Here is a 15,335-nt window from a genome sequence, read left to right on the forward strand (position 1 = left end):
ATTTCCAGATACATATGGAGATCATAGTTGTCTTTTTGGATACTGTGCACACATTTTTTGTGATTTACAATGACTGCATTATACAAGATTGATAGAATAATATAACTAATGGGAAACTTTTCTTTCTTAATAATTTAGGAAAACAACATCCACTTAGTTAATCTAGTAATATGCAGAGAGGAAATTTATGTTATTATATACAAGCATTTTGTTTTTAGTTCATTTTGAAATCAACTGTAGACTCTTCAGCATAACTTTCCAATCATATTTATTAAATTTATAATGAATATAAATTTGTGAAAATGTTCTTGTGAAGTATCATCTCCATGTGGTATACTTAAGAGATGTATTTTATCATTAAATGGCATTTACATTTTATACTGAAGAGAGTGGTACAACAAATTTCTTACAGATATGTCTTATAAACTTAATGTTATAATTCACCTCAGCAATGTTTTCTGTCATTTCTTAAATCAAGTTTTGTGCATTCTCCGCATAAATTAAAAAAAAATCCATTTAAACAATATGAACACATTGGCTATAGAGCAATCATTTCCAAATGAAAACTACAGCTCAAAATGTATACAAATTAAAATGTCCATACTTTCTTGTTTTGACTTGCCAGAATACAATTCTGGCATATACATTAGCAGTAAAACAGATCCATTTCACATTCTGAAATTTTTCAAAGATGAAATGATAAAAGGCAACACTTTGTAAAGGAATAAGGCCACTGTGGCTAACTCTGTGTTACTAGAGTCAATACAGCAGTCACTTTCAATTTCCTAGGTGTCTTGAGGTTAGAAGTTGATTCCACTAAGGCAAACATAATTTCTCTGTTGTCCAGCATAACTGAACATCCAGGTTTCAAGCCCACTTCTTTCAAACAGATTGTTCAGGTCATGTTACTTCAGAGCCAGGTGACTCATTGCATCAGAGATCTCAGTATTGACCTGTGCTGAGCTGCTGGCTGGTATGACATTCAGATAAATGTCATACTGTTGGTCCATGCCAAGGTAACTGTCACTCATGAGATACAATGTGTAGATGTATCTAAAATATAAAAGCAGGCTCATTAGTTTCTTTTTCAAATCATCAACATTTAATTTCATAATACTTGGATCATTTTAATAAAAAGTCTTACTTTCCAGGAGTTTCTGGAGTATAAAAAGCAACTGAAACAGAGCTTCGGTTTCTGATGTATCCAATCCTTTTCAAAGCAATAAGTTCTTTTTTATCCACTTCCCCAAGTATCAAAAACCACCCTTCATCTTTGGCTTTGGGGAATCGAGGAGCCATTGCTTTACTGTCTTGCTTTCTCTATTAGGTAAAACAAACAAACAAACAGGTTAATGCAACTGGGACCCCCAGTTTTCTTGTGTGTGGGAGTGAGAGAGGATGAGAAACTATTACAGAACACCAGGATCAGAACACTTTGTCATTGTTCCTAGATAAAGACTTTTGGTAAAAATATGAATCACAGGAATACAGAAAACAAGGCACTTAACCAATTAGTAACTAAGCCAATACCATTTGTACAGAAAACATTGTCCCCTTTTTATAATTTAGTCTAAAAACAGAGTGAATGCTATTCTCTGTAGAATGACTAATTGTAAACCTTGCATCTTTAAATAATATTAATCAACATTGTCCAAGATTAATCTAAAGACAATGACAGTACTTCTAGTCTTTACTTTAGGTTGCTGTAGCAAAATGGAAGATTATTTCAGTGATTCTTTAAGACGGTGTCTTTATTGCTGAAAGCTGAAGATACTAATAATGATGCAAATTCAAATCAGCATTAATTTAGTGCACTGTAGATGGAGAGGTTTTGCTAAAGATTCCCAGGGAAGCAAATGAACCAGCAGTGGTAAGCTTCATACAGTATTATGAGAGGGGGATCTAAGACTGTGGGGCAGGGGAAATTCGATGGTAGGGGCTTCAGGCACCTCAGCAGTTTCTGGCTGGCTGAAGCTTCTTGTATGGTACAGGGAAGAGGAACTCTTTTCTTCTTCCTTCCAGTTAACAAAGTTCCCTGACATTCAACTGCAGAATACCCAAGGTATTCAGCTCTGAAATAAAAAAAAAAAATGTTTGCCTTCCTATTATTCTCATTTTGCTCTTAAAGTATGAGGGCACCATTTCCTAAAAGAGGAATTTAATGTATATCACAGTCCTGGACTCCACATAACCTACAACTATTTGGCACCCTCTTACAACACCCCATCACTTCTCATAAAAAAATGAACACAACAAACAACCCAGGGTAAAATCCTAGCCCCAGTGATTCAGTGGGAGTTTTGTACTGATATGAGACAGTATTGCACCCCAAGAATCCAACTAATTCACACTCCTCGGAAACCTGGATGTTAGGGCTCTCCTTTGTGTTACATCCATTGACGACACTGGGGACATACATAGTTATGCCACAACTATAAAGTGTATGTTATGACAGTACAACAAGTCAACACTTAAGCTTCTGCTGTTTGGGGGTTGGAGATAGCTCATTTTTTCAAAGTAACAAGTATTTTTCATGATTCAATTTCTAGGTGAGAAATTTAAAACAAATATAAAGGGGTGTAATTTTCAAAAACTGCTGGAAACTAACCAAAAGTGGAGTCACTAGTGACTTCTGAAAATTAGATTACTACGTATAAGCAAAGGAGTGAATATGGTTGGAAACAAAAAACAAAAACAAAAAAAAACCCACAAAAAAAGGCAAGGAGAACCCTGATGAAAAAAGCATGTCCCTGATGGATATGCGAAGATCACAAGGAAAACTCAAGCTAGGGAGGTAAAAGGTAAACACCTTAAGCCTATTGCAGAGAAATAGTGAAGTGCTTAGCAGAGGACCGTAATTCCTTTAAAAAAACAAAACAAAAACAACACAAAACAAAAAAACACTAAGCAAACTTACAATAATCAGAAGGAGTTGAACTAATAATACAAATATTAGGGAAATGCAGAAAACTGGTTCATGTAAAATTTTTGACCAATTTATCATGTAAAAACGAAATAAAATATTACATATATCTGAGCTATTATCCTGTGGTAACTGGGTAAATTATCAGTCTATTATTAACATTTCTGTCTTTGCACAAAGCTGTGAAAAATGATGGCAGATCTCATTAATGAATGGTCCAATAGGATTAATAGTCCAATAGGATTTTGTTATTGTATACCACACTGCTAATAATTCAGACTATTGGAATCTAGTGCACTAGAGAAAGAAAATTATGAGTACTCTACCTGATGGTACCCCATCTGGATTCTCTGCAAATATATCTGGAGCACATATTCTTGATCAGCATGTAATTTGATCCATTTTTTTTCATCCCTCATATCTGTTGCCAGAGTAGGAATAGGTAGTTCATTCTGTCCCTGAACCGAGCCATCCCACCAGCCTTTAATGCTCAAATGAACATTTATAATTGGCAAGTGGGAGACGAAATTCCAAGTCTGTGGAAGAACAGATCGTAAGTAATTGGTAAGTCCTGCTTCAGCTACAAGACAAAGCTGTAAAATGCTGCCATTATAATAGAAAATATAACTGTACATTCTACACATTTAATGTGTAGTTAAAAAACAATTTTTATGTATTAATAAGATTCAAATAAAAAAAATCAGGATTGTTACTGGAAAATGCTCTTTCATTAACTTCTTACTGTACCTCTCCTAAGCAAATAAAACAATTGTGAAACTCCTTAAGTGCACTATATATGCTCTACCATGTTTACTGTATATCTGAATAAGAAAAAAACTGTTTTCCACTTCTGGTTAAAGTATTATTTCCTATAAGCACTAAAAACTCCTATAATTGAGTTTTGAATTAAAACTTTGTGGCATAATCCATAATGAGCCAGTCAGTGCAATGCTAATTAGTGATGGGCAAACCTCAAAGAGTTCAGAGGATCAGTTCAGATAATTATCAGACAGTTCAAATGCTCATCTGAAGTTATCCATACTTTAAAAAATATGTTATGTATTCATCTCCTTGAACATCTGTTATCCTTACAATTCTCCTAAAGACTCTCAAGTTCTTCTCCTACCTTATCATGGTCTCGGTTTTATCCCTCTCTGCATCCCTCTACACAGAGCTGATATTAGGTACACATGACCTACATTATTCAATATGGTGCTCCTTTAGTACTGGATGTGATGGCCTGAAAACGCACTGCAGTCCTATAGCCCTAGAGTAGGGACACAATACACAGTAGCGGGCAGAACAAGTAATGACATAAAAAATGGAGCTAAAAGTGGTGGCAATAAAGCAGATTTTCATCTAGAAGGCAGAAGAAGGGCAGAGATCAGAGTGATAGGTTCATGGGAAATAGAGAAAGAAGTAAAAACTACTTTGGAACCACACAGAGCTAGAAGAATAAGGCTAGGGGCAGAAGTTACGCATAAACGGGTTTATATGATCAGAAACTTGTTTAAACCTGTAACAGAACAGAACCTTAGTGCACATAAACCAGTCTGAAAATGGGTGAAAATGGTTTAAGATAAACCTGGCTGAATGTAGTATCAGACTTAACTGAATTGAGTCAAACTGGTTTATGAAACTTCTGTCCCAGATCCTTTCCTGGTTCAAGTTAAATCACAGTCCCCCAGCATCCCAGCATGCTTTCTAGCCCTGGGGTGGGCTGTACTGTCTGTGCCAGAGAGCAGGGTTGTCCCTACCCGGCCCCTCTGCTCTCTATCTGGAACAGTGAGGGCTGGCTGACAAAAGGGGGGGCGGGGGGGCAAGCACCGCTGGATATGCAGCCTAGTCCATAGGGGGGACTTTTCCGTCCCCCTGGCAAACCCTGGCTGAGGTCCTGGGCCAGGGAGGGGGGGGGGGGGGTTAAACACACCTTCCCCTGCTCAAACTTACTGCTGGCTGCAACTGTGGGCTACAAATCCCAGAGGCACCTGGAAACAGGAAGAGGAAGTGATGAGCAACCCTGTAGTGTCCTGCTGTTGTAATTCTGGACTGCAAATCCCAGAGATCTGGGGGCAGCATGAAGAGCAAGTGAACAAGCAGCCAGAGAGCCCTGCTCTAGCACTCCCTGGCTTTCTGGCCTGAGCCGCTGCAAACATGTGACTGCATTTCATTAATCAAAGGTAAATGTCTGTTCACTTCTGTTTCAGTTGAATATGTGCAGCTTAGACTAACGTGCAAAGACTGAATCAATTCAGCCTTGAGCTTTTTGACTGTCTGTACCTAGCCTAAGTACTGAAAAAACTTGGCAATTCCCACACAATTATTATCTGTTCCCCAGCAATCCTTAGGGACAGAAATGATTCCACCTTTGGGTGGGGCGGGGTGGGGTGAGGAGGGGAGGGATAGGGGTGGCGGCTAGGAAGGAAAGAGAGGGAGAAACCTACTAACACTTCATGGAAGAAAGAGGATCGAGGTATTCACTGAATGGTCAACAGGAGAGAATGCAAAGAAGGGGTGGGACCATGGGCGACTGGTGCCACCTTACTCGGGGGGAGGGGCATGTGCCTCTCCAGTGACCAGTCAATGACCGGGGTGGGGGGTCCCCCCACGGCTGATCTTGCCAACTGGGGGAGGGTCTCTCCGTGGCTGATCTCACTCACCAGCTCCCAGAAGTGGCCGCGACATTTCCACTCCCGGGCCGGCACTCATGGGGGGTGCCGGTGCTCCCGCTGGCCCCCTTGCCCATTGCCTAAGCGGGGAGCGTGGCCTGTTAGGGGGTACACCAGCACTCTTAGAGGGTGCATGTGCACCCCCTACACATTGCCACTGACTGGGACAGATGTAATGAGCATGGAAAAGAGGTTTGGATTTCTTCATTTTAACTTTATTTTTCCCTATATCAGTGTGACCATTTTGTACACAAAATAAAACAAATTTAATAGATTTGGCTTGATTTCTTTGATTACATTTTCAATGTCAATGGGTTTGAAGTCCTGAAAAACACTCACTGTGATTCATAATTATAGTAAGTTAGTAGATAATGAAGTTTACCAGTTTCCTTAAGGTAGCTTTAACTGACAAAGGACAGGAAAACTGGACTGTAAGCCCAAGCTAAGTAGACAGACACTAGGAAAAATAACACAAGCTTCCTCCCTCCGATCTGAAACCAACTTACAGCCCAAAGAAACTCTCATTTGATAAATGCTACTAAGATTTCATTACACTTATATTCCCAACTTACCCACTACCAATGTATCATGAAATCACCTCTGATAAACTATCTTCTTTGTCTGTCTACACTGATGCAGCCATACTTCACTGGCTACCGAACCTTGTTGTGGGACCCAGGCTGAAGCTATCGCTATGGCACTGTCCATGCAGTAGCAGCCGCTCTAACTCCAGCACACAGCAGGGGTTGAAGCTGCTGCTGTGTATTCCAGGGCCGCGTTCACATGAGCGCAGCTGTTTGTTTCTCCAGGTACAAATAGCAGTGGCACACTTTGTGCTGTTGCTGCTTGACCCTGGGGCATGCCCATGCCATGTGCTTTACCTAGAGTCCTGGGGGCCTCAGGGAGCTGCAGCCGCAGTGCTCCTGCATCTGGGAGACTGGCTGGCAGCCAGAGCCTGGCTCTAGCCAGGCAGGCTCTGGTTTTGGTAGGCATGTGTTGCTGCCATGTGTGCTGCCCCCCTCCCCCCCACTTTTTTTTGGCATGGGGTTTTTGACCCTGGGATGTCCCAGGGTCAAAAGAATCCTTCGTGCTGCAGTGTGGGGAACACCTGCATGTGCAGTGTGTGGCACCGCAGACGGGTCTGCAGTGCCACATATCACACGTCCATGCTCATTTGGACACAGTCCAGGAGTTGGAGCTGCTGCTGCCACATGCTCCAGGTCAGAGCCAGAGCTGGAGCTGCTGCTGCAGTTTCCTCATGCCCCTGCTCAAATCCAGCTCACAAAGAGCTCCATGACCCTGTGTACTGTATGCAATCCCAGTTTTAACTATGGCTACTGCACTAGAATCTGTTTTAGCACATAGAAAGAATCCTGTTGTAACAGAGTAGGTCTGATTGAAGAATCATACTATTCTCCAGGCCTGTTTCCTGAAGTTATGAATTGTGCTATGGTAAATAAATTGAAAGATCTCAATAAGGTTAATGGTCTCTGGTTGCTGAGACATCTGTAGCACAGCAACTGTTTATCTGCCAGGTAATATGGAAACATTGACATACTTCTCTTGTTGAAAATAATATCAGGTGGAGTCTGCTAAAATCTGTAGTAGCATACTTCTCTCTCTTATAAATACACATATCTACAGATATGTATGCTAAACCTCAGATCCATTCTGCATAACTACTGAGTATCATTTTCAAAGGTGCCCCATTAATTTAGAAAAAAAGACCCAGATTTGCAAAGGAGAATAGACTCAACAATGTTCAGCACCTTCACACCTAATGTTTAAACACGTGTCTCTGGGAGCGGAATTCACAATGCCAAGGGAGCGAATCCATAAGGAAAGTTAGGACTCTAAGACTGAGATTCAGAGCACCTAGCATGCTGATCAGAGGAATGGGCAGAAGAAAACACTAAACCAGTGGTTTTCTAACTTCTTTAGACTCGAGGCACCTTACTGTAACTTTTATGAATTGAACCCATTTCAAACACTAATTTATTACAGTACTTACCTCCTTGCAAAGGGGCTGTGTTGTGGGGACGGGGAAACAGCCAGGCAGGGACTAAGCCTGATCCTGCACTTACATGTTTATCTCCTTGCATCTCGCATATGTGCTCAGCACCCCAGGGCACCCAAGCATCCTGAGAGAGAATCACTGCGCTAAAGAGAAGGGCTTGTCTGAAAGCCTACCTCTTTCCAGAACTAAAGCACCGACCCTGGTATTTACAGACAGACTGAAACCATTTCTTTGATTTAGCCATCTTACGACATTCCACTGGATGCAGATGACTAGTTCGGTCTTTTAAAATGTAGTGGTACTCCCACTCATGTTTTACATAAAACATAATGGTCAGAGCATTTGCCTAGGAAGTAGAAAACTCCAGGTGTAATGCTCTGTTCACCCTGAAGGGCTCAAACTCAAACTCCCACCTCCCAGAAGAGCACCCTAACCACTAGTCTTGAGGCAAAGTTGTCAGGAGGTACCTTCCACCCTTTGGTTGATGCTGATACCACGCTGCTGCTCAGCAAAGAATGCAAAATTCACAGAAACAGTAACATATAGGGACACCAAGTCTGTGACTCTCAAAACAGATTTAAGTCTGAGACAGGTGCCAAGATGTTGAGATATTAAAATATTGGTTACTTTGAGCCCTGGTTGGTCACAAGATATCAGGCATAAGAGCTATAATATTGAATATAATATTCTAAGATTTAAATATAAAATATAATTTTTACATAAAAGCAACTGTAGGCCTTTTTGGCATGCCTTTCTTCCTTTGTCCCTTGCACAGTTTGATTTGTGATAACTGAGGCACACAGGTTTACAGATGAAGGAAGGGAAACAAGACGTCCTACTAGAATCATTTTTAATAAGCTGTCAATCATTTTTTATCGTTTTTGTTCAGCAAAAAGTGTGGCATAACTGTATAAGGATACATATAAATATATAATGATAAAATATAAGGCTTTATCAGCCCATATTTGGGTTGCTCTGCATAACTCGTTCGTCATTTTGACATATGAGTAATATGGCTATTTCATGCCCTCATATATGAGACCGCTCCTGATTTTTTAATGTATCATATATCTCCTCTTTATATGTGTCTATATTTACAAACACACATCTACATATACATACATATACACAGTGTAGGTACACACACATATATACAAGCTATTTTTGAAGAAACTGCTAAGACATTTCAATACCAGCCAAACATATTTATCTGAGGATTAATCTTCATCTATTGAATCAGACAAGAACACTGCCATGCATACAATTATTTAATTAGCAGCCAAATCCTCTGCCAGTCAGCAGCCGTTCCAGGCATACTGATGGGGCAGTAGATGCAAATCTCACAGTAGTACTGCTTTTTCTCATTACTACTGCAATTAGCACTTAAATTGATGCTTTAAACATACTAATTTCTGGAATAATTCAGGATTTGTATGTTACCTGGGATCGCCTCACTGCAGAGATGACACCAGATTGCTACGCAAATTGAAGCACTTTTGAGCCAAATAACCATCATCATATCAGACAGAGCCAATTTGCATTTGCTTTTAAAGATAACAGAATGGCAATTTATGCAAATAAATTAAGTAAGTTTACTTCTGAGTTCTCCCTGAACTAATTATAACAATGTTCTAATTTTTCATCACATCTAAAACTTGGACTGAAATCAATATGTATTATGTTAGAAATCTGTTGTTGTTAAAGGAGACCTTGTTTTGATTTAAATAATTTTTTATTCAAAATTTTGATGGTAATTTAGTTAGAAATGAAGATGTTTGTTATAGGCATTTAAATGCCCTCCTTTTTGTTTGCACAATGGTGTTTGGTTTAACAGAAACTAAACAGTCAACATATATCATTTTTACCTTCAGCTAGGAACAATTAGAATTAATTTTCTTAATAATACAAGTTTTGAAGTTTTCTTGTGTAGTATATGGGCATTACTATACTATTGCCCGGAAGTTATTTAAAAAGACTGCTACAATAAATAAGATAACTATAGACAAAATATTTTGAAGCTGTAGTTTCCTTTCCTTAAGAAGTGGTGAATATTCGTATGCTTTTTCTCTTTCAGACAGAAATGGAATGCTGGATCTTTTCACAACCTACTTCTCTTAGTAGCTGTTTAAAAGTACATTTCTGGAACTAGCAACCATGACATTTGTGATTATGAGACAATTCTGAGAAGTTTCATAACTGTTGGCAGATAAAAATGGCCTAGTCAAACACCTCCCAGGGCACAAAGAACAGTACAGTACTTATATATGAACGAAAAACCAAGTTGGTGTTACTGGTTAACAGCGAAGTGGGGTGGGAAGGAACCCACCTCCTGGAACAGGAGCAACAACCTATGGTCCCACAGGCTGGATCTAGCCAGTGCCGCCGCTGGATCTGGCCTGTGGACATGGGACTTTGGAGACAGAGGGCTCTCCCCATGCTGCTGCAGGGAATAACTCCAGCTACAGGTGGGTCCCAGCCACAGGTATAACAAGACAGCTGGGTGTCCGGGGCAGCTGCAATGCATGGTGGTTTCTGGCTGCCAGTGTGGTTGTGAGGTTATGGCAGTAGCAGCTACTTTTCTGCCAGCCCCACAAGCTGAAATCCCGGGATGCTGTCTCAGCCACCTCACCTTAGTTACACTACTGGTCCTAGTGCCTGCCACCCACCTGCCTCTAACTCCAAGTAAGTCATCCTGGTTTGTGATCAGAAAAGGCTGCCTACCACTGCCCTAGAAAATGAGCTCTATCTTGAATTTAGAGTAATGATATATTACAGTTTTTGCAGAAAATCACAGGATATTTCCAAAGGGATTTAGAGAGATTGTTTCTTCCTCCACTCATTTTTCATTCCAGATCACATCTATAACCAACTCTGAACTAATGACAGAAAATGTTACCTGTGTAATGTGTGCAGCTTGCAGCTCGCCATTTACAATGGAAGCAAAAATGTTTTCTTTTCCTTCACAAGCAGCAATCAGTTCAGGAAGACACTCAATAGGTCCTTGGTAACCTCCACGTGTGGCCTTCCTTTTTCCTTGGTTCCACTTTCTGATAAAGACAGGAGTTAGAAAGCAAATGATTATGCTGATACAGGTTTACAAGGACTATAAAGAATGGTAAAAAGGGAAGGAAGACATAAAAAAAAATGTAAGTGCCTAACCCATTTTGCTCAGATGTATTCTACGGAAAATTCACCTGAGGATGAAAAAACATCTTCCTGTTAAGAGCTAAAGTGAAAGTCTGATTAAGACTGAGCTACCTGGTGCTGAAAATGCAATGTTTAAAAACAGTATCAATTGTTAGGCTAGTATTAGAGTTGCTCAGCATCAAACATTTCAATTTTACTTGCAAACCAGTTTAATAATCAGCTAAAGAACACAAATGTTCAAAAAAAATCCTTAATGTTACTGATTTCTGTTTGCAACTTATTTTTATATATGAGGAACCGACCCTTTGTATTCCACATTTTGAAAATTGAAACTTGTGTACAATGGGGACACCTGTTTTAATGAAGCCACCTGTTTTAATGAAATGATCAGTTTTGTGAAATGAAAGATTGAAATTCTCATGCTTATATAGCCAGATTCAGATTGGTCTCTGAGACCCATGTCGCATGTTCACTTACTTGTGTGATGAGATCTGATCCATATACCAACTGTGGCTCTTGCTATACTGCATGTGCATGGCAAGATGTGTGATTTTGGGATCAGGGATCAGATCTAAGGGTACTATTACTACTTGCCAGTACAGGAAGAGCCTGGGATCATGATCCTGCACTCCCCCTACACTAGCAATTTGAAAGCCTCTAGTCCTATATGAACCGGAACAGTCCTGAGGCCAGGACCAACAATCAGCTGATTCCTGGTCCTGGCCCTGTGACTATATCAGGGTCTTGAATTGGCTACAGTGAGACCTTGGACCTGTGACTTACAATCAGCTGATTCCAGCTCTGGAGCCACACAGGAGACTGGAACTAGCTCTGGTTTGTCTCTACTCTGCCACGTGTTCAATTTAAGGTGTGATGGAAACTAGGCACAAAAATATGCTACATCTTTTGTGGACTATTTTTATGGCTGGTTTCCTGTTTTGTCATGTCATTCATTCCTTGAACATGTGGCAGGTATACTATTTACAGTGTGATTAACAAGTTAATCACAACTTAAGTGTAACGTCTGTCAGGGGCGTGAGGCATCCAAATGGGACTTAAATGGAACTCCAGTGGTAAAGTTCCAAAGAGCAGTTCAGTCTGACCCTGCTCTGCAAACCACAAAGCTCAGTATGTAGCCAGATTTAGGGAGTGTCTTTCATTTTCGACTTCTAAGTTCCAGATACACATATTTGGGTTTCTGAGCATGCCCAGAAACAGTTTAGTATAGTCATCCGCATGCCTAACTGCTTTAACACTGTTCTGTGCTTTAATCTGAGCCTAATCTGGGGAGACCACAGTTTCCAAAGAGGCACCTGGTCTGTTAGATCTCCTTCAAGTATTCCTAACACATACAAAAATAATTAAATTCAGCTAAAAAATGATAATACTGCTGCTAACCTTCAGTCCAACAGCCTAATGGATAAGAAACTCAAGGAAGAAGTGGAAGACTTGTGTTTTAGATTTTCTTCAACTTGAGGGGAGTCATACCGATAGCTCTCACCACTGTCCTAACCACCAGCCAATAAGGCTAGGCTGGGGTCCCTACTCTGGTTTATTTATACATATTATCTAATAGCCCTTTAGTACACAATGCATAAAGAGTAGTGGGAATGAGGACCCATTCTTTCCAGGCTCCCCATTCTTTTCTGGGGAACATATTAATCATTATGCTACAAAGGCAAGCTCCCTCTTTTTTTTAGCCCTAAGACTCTTGCACTCCTGGCTGGTTGCCAAGTGGTCCAGCCTAAAAACAGGAATGTGGACAATGTTTCTCCCTGTCTATTCTATAACTTGGTAGTTAATCTTGGAAAGTGGGGATATGTACTCAAATCCCTTCAGGCTAAGGGAGGGTAGAATCCAGGTTTCTGCTTTCTGGGAAGACAGAGGCTTAGCAGGGCAGCTTTACAACCAGGATAGTGCCAGCTGCCACAGTGCTGATGGTGGCAGCAGAGTCAACTATAGAGGTGACTATTGTAATGCCCCCCAAAGCAGTGTCTGGAGCTACTGCCCAAATTGCTCTCTCTCAGTTATATTACTATTCCTGGGTGCACCTCTAACTACTATGCTGTTGGTGAGCACTGCTTCTATCATAGGCAAGGCTAGCCATTCTGAATCGCAGGCAACAAAGACTCTTGGTACTTACCCTCAGAAGTTGGACTAGACCCAGTGGATACCAAGGGAATGGAAATGCCTCTTGTTCAGTTTCACTCAGAAGGGGTGGGGATTCAGACATACTTCTATGTTTAGTATTTCTTACTAGCTACCTTTAAACTTTTTTAATCACACATCTATCCCTTCCTGTTCTTTGTACAGAATATCTAGGCATCCACATTTAGGTGGGAACCCTTCCAAAAATTCATCCCTTATCCATTTTCTGAAATCACACTTCTAGAAATACAATTTGGTGTTGTCTGAGGTCTGAACCATGTACAAGGTAGTTGAACTTTACATGCTTGAATACTCCAGGACACAATGATGGCATTCAATCATGATGAAAAAAAACCAAGTGGAATGACATGATCTGATTATGAATGTTGAGTTACTTACCTAAAAAGGTGAAGATGGTGTTGCTCTACATTGGGCAAAGTAAGCAGGGAAGAGTCATGTATCCATCGCCCTTGGATCACCATCTGCACCAGATTGGTGATATTCAGAGCAGCCACTAGCCATCCATGGTATGCTGCAACATCCAGCATTGCCTAAGTGAACAAGACACAGAAAATAAAGGAATTTAACTACCTCCCTCTTATTCTTTCCAGATGCATACCACTAAGAACATTTATTTTCATGATTAATGTACAAAGATTTAGATTACTATTAAATGGGAATATGACTATTTTTGAGTCAACTCCCACTGAAGTCAACAGGAGTCTATTGACTTTAATGGGCATCTGATTAGGTCCTAAATCATCATTAAAATTTACCTTAAATGGAGCAGCAGTATTTGCTGTTAGAAACAAATTCCAAGTTTGGCACTACACTAGTCTAGAATATTACTGAGAATAGCTCCCAGTTCTGTCTACAAGATATACATCTTTTTTACTTGGTTACTTAACAGTAAAATGATAAAGCTACAATTAAATGCAATATTAATTTTGAAGGTTTCCCTATCAGACCAAAGTTGGCAAACCAGCAGAATTATTTAAACATATTTGATCTACTTTAAAATATAATGAATATTAAAAGTGTGTCCTTAAAATGAATATGTGATGACTAATAATAGTACCAAGCATTAGCTAATATTATAACTCCCCTTTTACATGAGGAAACTAACGTACAGAAGCAAAGCAACTCCCAAAACCTAATCTAGTGAGTTACTGGCAGAGTTGAGATTAAAGCTCAGAAAGTTTCTCATTTGGACTAATTGGAAAACAAGAATTCCATGTAGCAAAGCAATTTCAGTTCTTTGTTCTGTATTGGCACAAAACTGAGATCTTTAGAATCTTTCTTCCCCAAAATGTGAGATTAACTTCAACATGCTCAAACATAATTATTAGCTCCAAAAGAAGTAATAACCTGGTGGGTAGGGCAGCCACCTGTGAGACATCCAGGTTCAAATCCTTCAAATCAGATGGAGCAGGACCATGATTCTGAGTCTGTCATATCCCACCAAGCTATAGTTTGCTCTTGAGCGGGTTTCTCTCTCTCATTTTGAGCAGAAATTCCATACTGAATTTCATAAATCATCTCAAAGAACGTTTTATCCAAGCTGATAAATTTCTGTCTGTGAACTAACATTTTCTGACAAAATCGATTTAACTGAATAAAGTCAACCACCTGTTCAATCAGACCATACTACCATATTTACTCAAATCCAAGATGAGATATTTTCCCCATTTAACACTGAGGAAAAAAGTTTCATTTTGGATTCAAGTATGAGGCAGTGAGGGCACAGGGAGCTGGTGTCTGCCCTCCTGCCACCTCTGCTGTCCCTGGTTGCTCCCCTGCCTGTCTCCCCTCTGCAGCCTTGGGCCCCCTTGCCCCTACCACCTCTGCATCCCCTGAGCCCCACCTGCCTCTGCTGCATCCCTTTGCTCCACTCCAGCAAGCACTGATCCCACTGCAGCCTGAGGCATGCAGCACGGCCCCAGCCTGGCCTGACAGCAGTGGCATAGTGGCCTTGGCATTTATGAATGGATGGGCAGACATAGGGGGCAAGAGACAGGGGTCAAGCTGCTTGACCCCCCCCACCCCCACTGCTGCTGCAGCAGTGGGGGAAAAATTTAAGGTGACACTCCAAATATTAGATTGTATATATGGAGAATTGATAACAAAAATGATACATTTTCCATGTATAGAATCTAATTATTGGGGGTTGACTTAAATTCAAGGTCTTGGATTCAGGTAAATATGATACTACTTATAACTAAGCCACAGATAGTTTCCAGTTCCATTTGCAATTTTATTTAGTTAATTTTTAAAATTCAAAAGGATGTAGCTAGCTTAAGGTCCAATTCTGCAAAGACCTAAACATATGCTCAGCTTTATGCACTGTGAGCAGTTCCAAGTATTTCCCTGGGATGCCACAGTGTGTAAATTAAGCATGTGGGTAAGTCTTTGCAAGATTGGACCTACACTC

At 40.3% G+C, this 15,335-nt stretch overlaps 1 protein-coding gene across 4 annotated transcripts in view; it reads right to left on the reverse strand.

The window, feature by feature from the left end:
* Positions 1 to 261: 261 nt before the first annotated feature.
* Positions 262 to 15,335, reverse strand: part of ASCC3 (activating signal cointegrator 1 complex subunit 3) — a 567,052-nt gene continuing 551,978 nt past the window's right edge. For 2 of the 4 annotated variants that reach the window (XM_025200058.1, XM_025200059.1), the window contains exons 38-42: positions 13,304 to 13,455; positions 10,506 to 10,656; positions 3,250 to 3,459; positions 1,145 to 1,320; positions 906 to 1,053 (exon numbers count right to left, since the gene is read on the reverse strand). In XM_025200058.1, coding sequence (XP_025055843.1) covers positions 906 to 1,053; positions 1,145 to 1,320; positions 3,250 to 3,459; positions 10,506 to 10,656; positions 13,304 to 13,455 — 837 coding nt within the window. Of the gene's footprint in view, positions 1,054 to 1,144; positions 1,321 to 3,249; positions 3,460 to 8,362; positions 9,806 to 10,505; positions 10,657 to 13,303; positions 13,456 to 15,335 lie in introns of those variants that run through there. The other 2 variants (XM_006020463.3, XM_025200060.1) reach the window with 2 other exon arrangements.

Source organism: Alligator sinensis, unplaced genomic scaffold (genome assembly GCF_000455745.1).
Source record: "Alligator sinensis unplaced genomic scaffold, ASM45574v1 scaffold145_2, whole genome shotgun sequence".
Lineage (NCBI taxonomy): Eukaryota > Metazoa > Chordata > Crocodylia > Alligatoridae > Alligator > Alligator sinensis.